Source organism: Trichophyton verrucosum (assembly GCF_000151505.1).
Source record: "Trichophyton verrucosum HKI 0517 chromosome Unknown contig01251_1.f1.exp, whole genome shotgun sequence".
Lineage (NCBI taxonomy): Eukaryota > Fungi > Ascomycota > Eurotiomycetes > Onygenales > Arthrodermataceae > Trichophyton > Trichophyton verrucosum.
In genome coordinates this window covers 25,184-38,544 of record NW_003315132.1, presented here as the reverse complement: position 1 = coordinate 38,544, position 13,361 = coordinate 25,184, and the positions used below count along the sequence as shown (strand labels likewise).

The window sequence follows — 13,361 nt, the reverse complement described above, 5'->3', positions numbered from 1 at the left end:
CCCCCAAGGGGGTGTAGGTTAGGGGGGAAAAGGCCTCCCCCCACCCCTATAGGGGTGGGAGATCAAGCCTAAACTTATTATTATAATTTATAAATATATATATCATTTATTATATATTTATTATATAAAAATAATAATATTATTTATTATATATCTATTATATAAAAATAATAAAAGTATATTCTTATTATTTAGTTATTTATTAAAAGTTATAATAAATAAGGTATTAAATATACTAAATACTTTTTAATATTTTATAGCCCAAGAATAATTAAATATATATTATTTTTAAATACTCTAAAAGCTACTATCATAATAATAATAGATAATTATTTAATAAGCTACTATTTTATTATATTTTTTATTCTTATAATTATTTAAATATTACTATATCTCTCTATAATAGGGCCTTATCTAAAAAATATCTACTATTAAATAATATATATTAAGCTAAATTAATAATATAAATACCCCTTTATATAAAAGCCTACATAAATAATAATAATTATAAATATAATAAAATTTTATATTATATATTATTTACTTTTTATATTTAATAATATATATTTAGTAAGTAATTAGTAAGTAATTCGTAAGTACTTAGTAATATAAATAAATCCTATATTTAAGAGAATTTATTACTTATCTTTTTTTAGCCTAAATAAGGTTTTTAGTAGAGCCTATATAGATAAGTAGATAAAGTCTATATTATCTTTAGCCTACCTACTATCTAAATAAATTTACCCACGTCTATAATAAGTAAACTTCTAACCTCCCGAGTTTAATCCAACCTATCTATCCTTATATCTAAATATAGTTTAAGAATAAATATTTAAAGTAATAGAATTATCTACCTCTAGATAAAATTTATAGTAGAAATTAAATACTAAAAAAGGGTTTAATTATTAGATATCCAATATTAACTACTAGATACTTAATAAAAAGCTTTTTTAAAGTAAAAAAAGCCTATATATAAGGAAAGGAAAAGAAGTATTTAGGGAAAATACTTCTTAAATTAATACTAATATAAAAGATTTATATCTATAAAATATTATATTAATAATAGTATAATTATATATTAATACCTCTAAAGTTTATATTATTAATATATAATACTCTATTATAGTAACTAGGTAATTATAAAATACTTCTACTATTACTAGCTATAAAATATTAATTTTATATTTATAATTATTAAATTTAATAAAATAAAATTTTCAGCCTTTAATTATTTAATATTATAAGTATCTCTATATATAATTAAGTATTTACTACTAGATATTATTTATTAATTAGATAACTAATATCTGGCGGTAAGTGTAGCTCGCCGCTCGAACTTTCTTGTGCCTATGTAATTTTCGCCTTGCTCTTCATACTCGCCAACACCTGGGACTGCTGTAGAGCGCCATCATTGGCCCGGAAATGACTGGAAGCGGCTAACCCTCGATGGATTACTAGGGTAAACGCTGGTCGAAGCCATGGCGACATACATTAGGGCGCATAATTCCACCGATGATTCATTTGAATACCCACTCTCCCTACCTGCTTGCCAACAGGTGCTTCAGCCCAGGCCTATCACTCGTTACCATTTCGATATTAACATGCATATGTAGCTGCATTATCGCCAGGAGTGATGCACCGATGCGGCTATTACACCGCTTGAGAAACAATTGCTGTATAGAATAGCCTTATATCCATCGATCGATATCCGTGGAGTTTAGATGCTATGGTTTGATACTTAACTGTATTCTCAGGTACATAGAAGGGCCGTGGTTAAGTTTTCTATGCGTGAGTTCGCTGGGTACTGCCGAGTGACAGAAATTTCAAGTAGGATAACTCGGTGTAAATGTCACAGTGTGATCAACAGGGGCCATCTTGGCTATTAAGAACGCCTGCTATAGATCCATTATCTGGCCTGTTAACTGGCCTGCTGTCTTCTCTTGTGCTAGACGATTGGTCATTCTGTAACCGAATGCAAGGATAGCTGGTATTCGACTGTCTCAGCAATACAGAGCTTGCCTGACTCCCAAAGAAAATCAGCACTCCTGTGGGTTATGGCACAAGCAATTCGCTTACAAGAATCAGTATTCGTTTTATCGCCCATTCTCAACGGAGCACTCGCTTTATTGATTCTCCTCGCTGCTGTACTCTGTAGTCTTCTGCCAAAGGTATAGCCGTCTATTAACTAGAGCCGCACATCCACCATTGAACATGTCCAGTTGATACTCTGAGGGAAAAAGTAAGAGATGAAGGATGACATAGTCCATGGATGTATCTCGGACTCTCCTTACTTCAGTCAAAGAGGTTGTTACTCAAGCGTCAAACGATATCTCGATGTAAACTGAACGTTTGACGTCAAGTTTGGCGCCTATTTAGACTTTTGGTGACATCGTTGGCTTGCCAGCGAAAAACGACGACAAACGTCAACACCACCAACAACTCGAGACTCACTACGGCCAGCAGCGTCCCCTACCTGAAAGCACACAACTTTAAAGATGCTACTATTGGCGATACGATGCCCCGAGTTCTACCGTGGGAACTGGACGAGCCGAAGCGGGAACGCTCGACACCAGAGAGGCCTATCAAGCGTGAGCTAGGAGCGCAGCGGAGCTCGACAAGCACTGCGCTGTCAGGTAGACTCGGTAAGTGAACAATCCAGCGTGTGCATCTATCTGCAGACATGGTACATCCGCTAGTTGGTACAGAACATGGCTAACTTGTGTCCGCAGATCGAACACGCTCAGCTTCGCCTGTTAGAGAACCGCCCTCTGAAGAGTACGCAGACCTAGAAATATCCGGCCACTACACGGGATACCTGGCTAACACAGAGATCTAGACTTATGATAGATGGCCTCGACGCCGACGATCAATACATAATGGTGGAGGATGAGTTCCTGTCAACCGCTCGATCGTTTACGGCACATTTGCATCAGGCCGAATATACTCGTAAAAGGAAGCAAGCCAAGACGGCAAATGCCTCGAAGGTGATGAGAATGACCCAGCGAAGGCCTACCGATCCGAAGACGTCTATGAATAATGCAACCAAAAAGAGTATTCAGCGCGAATCCTCAGATATGCAGCGTCTAGAGGCATTGGAAAAGATGAAGGAGGACGCTGGAAGGCCGCAGGTTGATGATTCTGATATGGAAGAAATAAACGACGAAGATATAGGGATGAGTGATGAAGATCGAGACGATGACCCATGGGTAGGAACTTCATTGCAAGCATTGATGGTGACTGCGAAGCAATCCCGTCCGCTCATGGGTCTACAGGGGATCAAGTCTTCCACAAAGGCAGCGTTGGGCTACTCCCGACCAGCGAACACGAGTGGTGGCGTTGAAAAGTCCTTGCGAGACAAGGGCACAGACGAAGGTGTGAAGGCCAGACCAATTTCGAACATTCGACCTCCATCGAGGGCGGATGCAACGGAAGACTTTACAGCTTCCAGCGACGATGATGACCTAGGCGTCCAGGCTAGGTCATTAAGCCGACCACCGGCTATATCAGCCCGATCTAGGACATCAGTACCAGCATGCACCTCCAAGCAAACTCCTGTCGCTCTCCCGCATAAGAGAGACTCGACTCCTTCAATTACAAGGGCAGACCCAGCACCCTCGCCTATCAAGCAGCCACATGTAAACATCAGAGAGTCCCAGAGCTCTAGCAGTGGGTCGTCTTCGCCTGCTACTCGATCAAATTCAGTACCAAAGCCTCGTGGAAGCTCGAGCTCCCGATTTGCAAAATTCTTCGATGAGCAAGACGAGCCAGCCAAGGAACCGGGCCCGAGCCCTGCTAAACGCCAAGTGAAAATTGAAGAAAGTGATCCTACATTTGACCAGATCAAAACTTTCCAGCCTGAGAATGCAGGGGTGCGAGAGGAGGGTAAGAAGCTTCGAAAACAGCGCCTGAGCCAAGTTCCGACATTTCTATGAGGCGGATATCTATTCATGGGCCGTTTATCAGTCTAACTCCGGAGCATTGCTGTGAATATGGCAATGATGGGGAAACTTAAATATGCAAAAAAAAGTACGTTGGTTGAAGATCTATGAAAAGCAACAACGCCGTCGAAACCTTCTGCATGACTTGACTTTTTCACCCATCCCGCTGCGGCATTTAGCTCCTTCGATATACTTCCACTTAAAAGGGATCATTCCATGTCCCCTCTGTCCGAATACATGGTAGGTGCATTTGCGGGTTCAGTCTTATGCAGCATATAGAATATGCGGCGGCGCTGGGAATCAACAACCGGTGATCTTGGCGACAGAAGACAAGAAGGGCATATACCATCGGAGCCATGGTCCGATAAGTCTAAGATGCCGCCAGCCCTCGTCCTGCAGGACGGTGGAATTCTCCGGCGTGGCTTGATAGAAAAAAGAAAAAGGAAAAGACAGCCATAGCTTTTCCCTACGCCGTAACGATGAGCGCCCGGCGCATCTGCATTCCAGGGCATCCCGGATATTATGTAGCAGAGATTAACCTCTTTCGATTAGATTGGAAAAAAATTTTCATCTTTGGATGAATGGATAACCAGATGAAGATAGAGACTTATATTCGTACAGCTCGAATTAAATATAATTATCATATAACTCATGAGGTGCAAATCCAGGCAGAGCAGACGGAGGAGCTCTATTTTGGATAATCCTTCAGGTGGAAGCTTTTCAGCTTGATGAACTGGTCGAAACCAAACTTGCTGAGGGTAACACCTCTTCCGGAATTCTTCCATCCGGTCCATGCAAGGTCCTATGAGAAGAAAGGAGGTTAGAATGTGGTGATGCCAGGAGACTTGGTACGGGTAAAAGATAGAGTCAAACGGGAAAAAGATTATGAACCGAACTGGGATATCATGCAACTGCAGCATGGCGCAGAACAGCGCAGCGCAGCGCAGGACAGGGGGTTCGACAAAACTCACTGGGCTCGGATAATCGGCTCTGTTGATGAAGACGGTGCCAGCTTCGATATCCTGGATCAGCTTCTCTCCTGTCGCTACATCCTTTGTCCAGACGCTAGCAGTTAGCCCGAGGTCGCTGTCATTCATCCATCGAATGGCCTCGCTGTCGTCCTTGACTTTCATGACGGGTATGACGGGCCCAAACGTCTCTTCAGCCATCACCCGCATACTGTGTGTGACACCTGTGAGCAGCGTAGGTTTCACGAAGTTGCCGACGGGTGGGAGGTTATCGAAGGTGCTGTTTGCAGGAGTTTCGTCCCTGGCGCCGCCCTTGATAGCATCTTCTATGTGCGAGAGAATGTTCTCTCTAGCCTTTTGAGATATGACGGGCCCAATTTGGGTCTTCTCGTCGAAGGGATCACCAACGCGATAGTTGGAGAGCACCTTTTTGATTTCCTGGATGAAGGCATCGTGGACCTTTTCATGAACGTATACCCGTTCGATAGAGCAGCAGCTCTGACCGCTGTTGAAGATGGCGCCGTCGACAATCTCCTCCGCGACCCAAGCAAGGTCTACGTCTTGACGGACGTAGGCTGCATCATTACCGCCGAGCTCGAGGCCGACGTTAACGATCCGGTCTGCTGCTGCTTTCTGGACAGCCAGACCTCCGGCAACTGAGCCGGTGAAGCAGATGTGGTTGATCAGGGGAGACCGGATGATGGCCTCGAGGTTGACGAGCGACCCGCAATGGAAATATTGCAGTACGTTCCGGGGAAGACCAGCTTCGAGGAAGATGGACGACACCTGTTCGACGACTGTGGGAGTTTGTGGGGAAGGCTTCAGAATCACGGCGTTTCCAGCTAGAATCGCAGGGATCAAACTATTGACCAGGATCAAGTAAGGGTACTATGCTCAATTAGCATCTCGAGCTGAAGACCAGAAACAACGCAGCTGGCTAGGAAGAGTCTAGCTTACATTCCAGGCGAAGATGATGAGAACGACGCCGAGGGGCTCCTTTTTGAGATATCTCTTGAACCCTGGTTCAGCGTCCCCAGGCACCGGCTCCCCGAGCGCCTCGCCCGCCACTCGGTTAAGATATTCACCTCGCTTGATGGCCGTCGTGATCTCAACCCCCGTATAGGCGATAGGGCGGCCCATCTGCTCGGTCACCTCGCGCGCGAGGACGTCCTTCTTCTTGGCCATCAGGTTCAGGGCTCGGGCGACAATCTCCTGTCTCTGGGCGAGCGTCGTCGACTTGGAGAACGCCCGGAAGGCCTCCTGGGCAGTCTTGGGCAGCGCTGCAAGCTCATCCTGTGTCACGCCAGCTCTGGTCACCACGGGCTTGCCGGTGATGGGCGAAATGGTCGTCAGCGTCTCGGAGGCCATCGTCGACGGGGTCAGCAGTCAGCGGGTCAGCGGCGAGCAGCGCAGCACTTCTCTCTTCCTTTGATATGGTAGCTCCGTTAGCAACAGCAGAGCAGGTTATAACGGGCGAGGGTCAGCGAAGACGTTGAAGCTGGCGACGCAGCCCGCTTTTAATAGGAGTTTTTGACTTAGTTATCCTCGGTATCAGTGGGTCGAGGGCGAAACAACGGAACAGCCGCGTTTACCGACACTCGCAACTCCGCGGGTTCGTCACGCCAGCGAGCTCAGCGTGGGGTGAAGGTGAAGCTGCTGGCCCTGCTGGCGTGTGTCTCGCGCTCGTCCGGGCGGTGATGGCGCTGTTCGACGCCCGCTGCAGCGCCGGGATATCAAGCGTGCCTCGTCGTCTGCCTTTCGCTGATGCGGCGAAACCGCCGGACAAAAGTTTCGGCATCCCGTGTCCCAAAGCGGAAATGGGTCGCGCGACCTCAACCAGAACACTCCAGCCTCAACGTCATTGGAAGTCTACAAACAACTACACCGACAGCCATACATCGACAACAGCGGCAAAGATATAGAAGACTACAGATTGATTGATGCTATGACAGGCTACTCCTCTAACTCGTGGGCGGCCAGGGTCTCCTCCGCCAGCTTCTCGCCCGTCTCCCAGTTCACGATCTTGCTGTTGCGCACCATGGCGTTGTAGGTGCGCCTGCTGGCAAAGCGCCAGTAGCCTGCGCTGCGCCTCATTGTCTCCCGGGCCTCGTTTGATAGGAGCTCCAGGTCGGCGAAGATGGCCTCTCCAAGCTTCACGAGCAGATGTTTGCGGTCCTTGTCGGCGTTGTCTTTCTCGATGCTGACGTTGAGCTTGGTGAGGATCTCCCGGATTATTGGAAGCTCGTACTTGTTGATGTTGCCGTACTCGACTTTGTACTTCCCGGGAGATGGCGTCTTCGACTCGTGGTATCTTCCGTGGGCGTCCTGTTTCATGGCAAACTCTCGAGCCTGCTCTTCCACCTCTTGGAAGTGTAGGATGCTGGCTACGAAGAAGGTGTCTGCATCCTCGGGGCTTAAGGAAGACTCGGGCTTGCTGATGCCGTGGATGGCCTTGTTTACCTGCTCGATGGAACTAGCTAGGACGACTTCTGGAATCTTTGGACGGCAGGCCTGGCGCCTGATCGTCTTGGCTACGCTCTTCTCCAGCTTTTTGGCCCTCTTCTCTGCCCTGCGGTCCTTGGCTGACAGGGTTCTCTTCAGCGTCTCCGGCGGGGCAAGTGAGCGGAGAACAGCAGCCTTTGCAAGTTTCATCACCCCCATAGCTGGAGTAAGGTTGGTCCTACGATCATAGAGAACAGGGCCATTCGTACAGTCGGCAAATTTGAGAGTAAGGTCCCTCTCTCCTCGGTCAAACTCATGGATCTTGTCTACCAGAGCTGCAATGTCCTTGTGACGTTTCTCATGGAGTTCATTTGACTTGCGGCAACTACATATCCAGTTAGTCAAGGTATCAGCAATTTTTTTTAGGTCAGCCTTGCACACTTACGGGTCGCATTTATGACTATTCCCTATACAACGGCAGTCTAGTCAGTATCTTACTCGGGAATATACCCCTTTTGGCACCAGTCAACTTACCAATGCAGAACATTGTTTGATGGTACCTCATGCAAGGCTCCGTATGCTTTCCATAGCAGGCTCGTTTTGCCTTTGCACTGTTGAGACATGTACCACATACTCCACATCCATGATCTGGTAATCCAGGAACGTCAAGAAGATGTTAGCCATTATCATCAAAGCAAGGGAGGGGTCTGATCTGCCATACAGAGTCCTGGGCTTTCTTCCCACTTGAAGTTATCATCCACCTTTCGGTCCATTTTCTAATGGACAGACTCGATTTGGTATCCCAACAGAAAAGGAAAGAGAGCAAAGCTTGACAAAGGCCCCTATATAAGGGGAGATACAATGGCAATGTTTAGCTGTTGTTTCGAATTGTGTATAAGCGTTCTGGTAAAATAGGGGCGTCAGTGTTGCTGGGGGTAATATCAAAATAGATTTGCAGGTAAGCTGTAGAAAAGATAATTATTCAGAAGAGAAATCGTTCAGAAACATCGAGTCCACCCAGGCCCTTAAATAGAACAGGATGGCCTAAATGGCCTAAGTGAGTCTCCTGTTCATCAGGACATTCCTTGGTGTCTTAACTGCCTGCCTTACAATATGAATGGATATATCCTCAGCATTCACTAGCACAGTTAATTAAGACGAAATAGTCCTGTCAGAGTAGTAATTTGTTAGCTGTTCTTCTTTGATAGTCCCCTTGAATATATGGAAGTCTTCTGCCTTTATGACCACGTCAGTTAATTTATTAACGGGTGGAATACCCATTACAGTAGGTCACTTTCTACTATCAGATAGTGAAATGAAGGGATACTCCTATTAATAACCGAAGTAGAAAGATATAATTCCACCAGATGTTCTGTCAAGAAAGTCCGGCCTCAGATGGTGGAACTAAGCTTCCCATCCTACGCCCATTATATGTCCTGTATTGCTGGAGTATGTCTACGCAGAGAAAGAAGATGTCCAAGTAAAGCCGAATATGAATGCATCAATTTACCGAGTTCATTGTCCACTGGCTTTGTTAGGTGGTTTTTTTTTTCTTACTTTGCTTCGTTTTCATTGCTAAGTGAGCTACCCGCTAGTCAATTACTACAAGGACACAGCCTGTAATAATGTATCTAATCTCGGACTGCATGACTGGATACTTCAAAGGCGTTGGCGAAAGGTAGTTACGTAAAGGTGTCCTAGAACACTCCCTTGATAAAATGAAGGCATTCGTTTGCATGATGCTACTCCGGCAGTTGGATATATCTAGGTATAATTACTGGCCTTGGGTGGAACATATGGCTAGTTTCATTTGAAGGACTGAGAAGCCTTTGGTAAATAAAAGGTAAAGAATAATTATAACAGCAAGATAAACCACATTATTGAAGGCGAAACACGTAATCTAGGGTGGAGAGTATTATCATTTATTCCTTGCTCGTCTCAGCGTGGTCTGCTACTCTAAGCAGGATGTGAACAGGAATAGGGGCATATTCAATCATCACGGACAAGGCGTGCGCCGGCCCAAACGTACGGGTAGTTCCGCTGGTACCAGTTCACACTGAAAAGACATGTTAGAAGCCGGTACGTAGCATAGTACCAAGGACGGAAATATGAACTTACAAAGTTGTCCGCCCTGCAATCCTGGGATGAGTTGCCCATGACCCTCCAAGGACGATGTTATGCTTCCCATCAAAGAAGTCCGCTGCAGAAAATTAGCTTCGTCTTTGCTTGGAATCGGATAGATTCAACCTACCGGTATACGCAGGGTAAAGATCCATTGGCTTGAAGCCATCATGAGCCTCTAAAGTGGAGCTAGTCCACTCCCATAGTCCACCGAAATTTCCTTGACCACTGAGCTTGTTCCCGTTCTGCGTCACTGACGTTGGGTGCCAGTGGGCAAATCCGACGTTGCAGTCGTCGAGGTCAACATACACTGACTTGTCTAGGTTGAAAGGGTTCTGCACTGGTTGGTAGTTAGTGTCATGGTTTTGTTTCTCTGATCCGTTCGCAGATGTCCTAATAGCCATGTTAATAGGTTTCCACAGCATGATAGTAGGGGGTAAAAAGCTCACTTCAACCCGTTCGCCACTGCACCATTCCCAGAAAGACAGGTAAGTGAGTACTTGTATAAACTCCTAGCCTCCTCGAAAGTAGGAATCCTACACTTCATCCACTTGGCATATAAGTTTAGCTCTTCATAGGATGCGGCAACAGGCCAATCCAATGCCCACTCTAGTGGTACTGGACCAAACACAGTGCGCACAGCATACTTGGCCATAACGTTTTGTGAGCCATTCTGGGTTGACTTTTCCACCCAGGATGCGGGGAGCTGTTCAGTACCACATTCCTCCAGGTACTTGGCATACTCTCCATTGGTTATTGGCCTAGCCTTGGCCATAAAGCTTGGTACATGCGCGGTTCGTCGTGGTATTTCATTGTCCCATCCAAAGGAAGTACTAGGGATCTCATCTGAACCCGGGTCGTCGAGACCAATCTCCACAGTTTGCTCTGGGATTTCGAACCATTCATTGGGAACAGCTGTCTTGGCCGAGTCGAATGCTAATTGTTTGAAATCAGGCTTAGCGACGAGAGGAGGGGGCATAGTACTGTTGTGTTGCAAAAGCATGTAGAGGAAGGTCTCTAAGTGCATAGTTTCATGTTCGAAGCTGATCCATAGAGCCTCAGCGACTTTCCTATCGCCAGCCTGACCATTAAAGTATATCGACCTCGCCCTAGTCCTGACCTGGCCTTGGTATTCCACCAAGGTTTCAACTGAAGGCCATTCATCCGGTATAGCGCTGTGGTCGTGACAATGGTCCGGGTTATCAACGTCGGGGTCAATACCACGCTCGAACATAGAATGAAACTCCGCTGGTTCGGTGGGGGCTCCACCAGTCGCTCGAGCGAGATGCCTATCTGCAGTATGCATTAGCTCCCGCAACTTTATATTTGACACAATCTCCAGTAATTTAACTTACCCATGAACGCTGGGATATGTCCCAGATAGAAGATCAGGGAGTTCCTTAGATGGATTGGCCTAGAGAGCAGGTCGGTAGGGGGTACCATGGAGGTGGTGACAGTGTCCCATAGCGCCCAAGCTGCTTCAAAATCCTGCAGGGTCGGAATGACATCTTTCACGTACTCCGTCCTCTTGGTTGGTAGCTGATATGGGTTCATATTGGGGGTGGCTGAGGATAAAATATGGATATCTGCAGCAGGGCAAAGGCAGGCTGGTCAATATGGATCTATAAATAAGCAGCGGCAAATGCCCGTCCGTAGGGGGGAAACCTATCCTTGCCGGCTTGGCTTAGCAGGCGGGGTCCAACTTACTATAGTCATCGCCAAATTTTCGAGTTGGATGCAAGCCAGCATCACGCCACAGCTTTTCACAGTCATCTGCTGCGTATTTGAATGCTTGCTCGAAGAATATCTTCTCGCCCTTCTTGATATGTATATTGTTGATGACGGTATCCGCTAGTGGAACGTAATAGGCTTTGTGGCACCCTAGCGTTTGGTCAAACTCTCCTATTGCGTCCCATTCTCCTGACTTAAAAGCTTCGAAGCCGAGAATAGCGTTTGCGTTAGACAATCCGTTAAGGTAGAACTGCCTTGTCACGCCCTTTTTATCGTTGTAAGCCCTGAACACCCGCTCGGGGTCCTTGCAGGGATCGAAAGCAATCACCATCGAATCCGCCGGTCCCAGACTCCTGGCAAACCCACGGAGAAAGCCAGCGGCTTCAACAGGGCTAAAGTTGCCCATTGACGAGCCTAAAGACATAACCCAAGTTGCTTTTTTCCTGTTCATGGGGTTGTTGAGCCAGTTGAGGCCATCGTCGTATGTGCCCCAGAATCCACGGCATTTGACATAGCGGTAGCTTTTCGATGGCAACTCTGCGAAGGTCCGATGAAGCTCTTCTAGGGACAGGTCAAGGGCGTAATATTCAACCGACTTTTTCGCTCGCTCAAGCTCATTCAACAAGATCTCGATCTTTCGTAGATTCCTACACTCGCGGTTAAAATCGAATAGCCGGTGAAGAGGGGTATGGGATATTTGCGCGGTATTCGGGAAGGCAGTGGCATCGAAGGGGAGAGGAAAACAAACCCGCTCCCCAACTCAACTAATTGGCAGTTCTCAGGGACAAGTGCTGCGATTTTGGCAGCATTTGCTTCCAAGACTTTGATCTCCGCGTTCGTCAGGTAGTATTCGTCCAAGTATGTAATGTCTTCGAACAGTCGTAGTCCCTTTGTGTCGTAAAGAAGTAAAGTTGGCAGGCTCTTCTCTGCAGCCTGAAGACCATGATAGATGTCCTGAGATAAAGAACTCTGAAGGTTGGTACCGCGGATATCCACGATCTCAACGTTTGATGTAGCAATGGGAGACATGTTACTTTTTCAAGTCTAATAATGGATTTTTCTAGATAAACCGGAGCAGCTAGGCGTCTCAACTGCAAAAAAAAAAAGGGACTAAAATTCAAGCTCGATGAAGGTACAGACCTTCACCAAGGGAGGGGCCACAGGTAAATATATATACACAGATATATATATAGATGCTACTAAGGAAAGGTGTACTCTGCACAAGTAGCTCGGAGATCATGCGGAACTCGGGCCAACTACCTGCACGCTGGTGCGGAGTGGTTTGGAAGATGCTCAGGGATGCCAACGGACGAGATAGGAGCTGAGGAATCATCACGATAGTTTCTAGAACAAGGTTCGTAGAAAAAATGTCATAAAATTGGAGATCCATCGTGTAGTATCCGAGCCGGACTCTTAGGACAATAACAGCAAACAGTTCCCTGAAGCCGCTTGAGTCATCTCGCGTACGTGCCGGCCAGGGAGTGTCAAAGCAGAAAGCTGCCGCGGGGGGTGGGATGGTACACGACAACGACGCGGTATTTCGGGGTTATCTTGTTTTTTCGTATGCGGCAACCCTGCAACCTTCTCCGCCAACAAGCCTGGTCTAGAAAGCATTAATGTGCGACATCATGGGCCACTGATTTGCACAGGCCGGCTGGTACACAATCCAGCCCGCAAGGAGGAGGATCATCAGGCTTCCAAGGGGGCCCACGACTATGACGCAGCATGCCAAGTTGTATCCTGTGCAAGGGACGGTCAGGTTAGCGAACAGGTTCCCGTTATCCAGTCAAGATGAGGGGTTTTACACGGGGGGTCAGTTATCCATGTGCCGCCAGCTGGTTACATGGCTAGCTCGGGGGCATTTTTGGTCCCTCGCGCGTGTTTGTTATTCGTTGTTCTTCGTTATTCTCGTACAGCCGAAGGAAGCTAAAAAGGTGGAAGTTGCAGGAGTTGCGGCTGGAGGTGTTTGTTTGCCTGGTTTGGTTTGTTTGTTCTGTTTGTTCTGTTTGTTTGGTTTGTCATCCTGATCTGATAAGGTTTGCATGTTTGCATGTTTTCATCGTGTTTGTTTGCACTTTTTGCACTGTTTGCAGGGAGCCTAATTATTAATCAAGATCAAGATCAAACTTCAACTACGGCCCAAGGAAGGGTTTTGCAACCA

The 13,361-nt window shown here is 46.5% G+C and overlaps 4 protein-coding genes across 4 annotated transcripts; 1 reads left to right on the top strand and 3 right to left on the bottom strand.

The window, feature by feature from the left end:
* Positions 1-2,876: 2,876 nt before the first annotated feature.
* TRV_08048 (uncharacterized protein) lies at positions 2,877-3,932 on the top strand (the record flags this gene model as incomplete). The annotated part of the gene is made up of 1 exon (XM_003017909.1): positions 2,877-3,932. One exon carries the CDS (start codon positions 2,877-2,879, stop codon positions 3,930-3,932), a length of 1,056 nt encoding a protein of 351 aa, XP_003017955.1.
* A 694-nt stretch (positions 3,933-4,626) lies between these two features.
* TRV_08047 (aldehyde dehydrogenase family protein, putative) lies at positions 4,627-6,274 on the bottom strand (the record flags this gene model as incomplete). Its single annotated transcript, XM_003017908.1, has 3 exons — positions 4,627-4,740; positions 4,910-5,794; positions 5,864-6,274. 3 exons carry the CDS (start codon positions 6,272-6,274, stop codon positions 4,627-4,629), a joined length of 1,410 nt encoding a protein of 469 aa, XP_003017954.1.
* Positions 6,275-6,859: 585 nt separating this feature from the next.
* Positions 6,860-7,971, bottom strand: TRV_08046 (uncharacterized protein; the record flags this gene model as incomplete). Its single annotated transcript, XM_003017907.1, has 2 exons — positions 6,860-7,733; positions 7,883-7,971. 2 exons carry the CDS (start codon positions 7,969-7,971, stop codon positions 6,860-6,862), a joined length of 963 nt encoding a protein of 320 aa, XP_003017953.1.
* A 1,587-nt stretch (positions 7,972-9,558) lies between these two features.
* TRV_08045 (uncharacterized protein) lies at positions 9,559-12,229 on the bottom strand (the record flags this gene model as incomplete). The annotated part of the gene is made up of 5 exons (XM_003017906.1): positions 9,559-9,934; positions 10,117-10,762; positions 10,825-11,076; positions 11,177-11,847; positions 11,949-12,229. 5 exons carry the CDS (start codon positions 12,227-12,229, stop codon positions 9,559-9,561), a joined length of 2,226 nt encoding a protein of 741 aa, XP_003017952.1.
* Between the last annotated feature and the right edge of the window lie 1,132 nt (positions 12,230-13,361).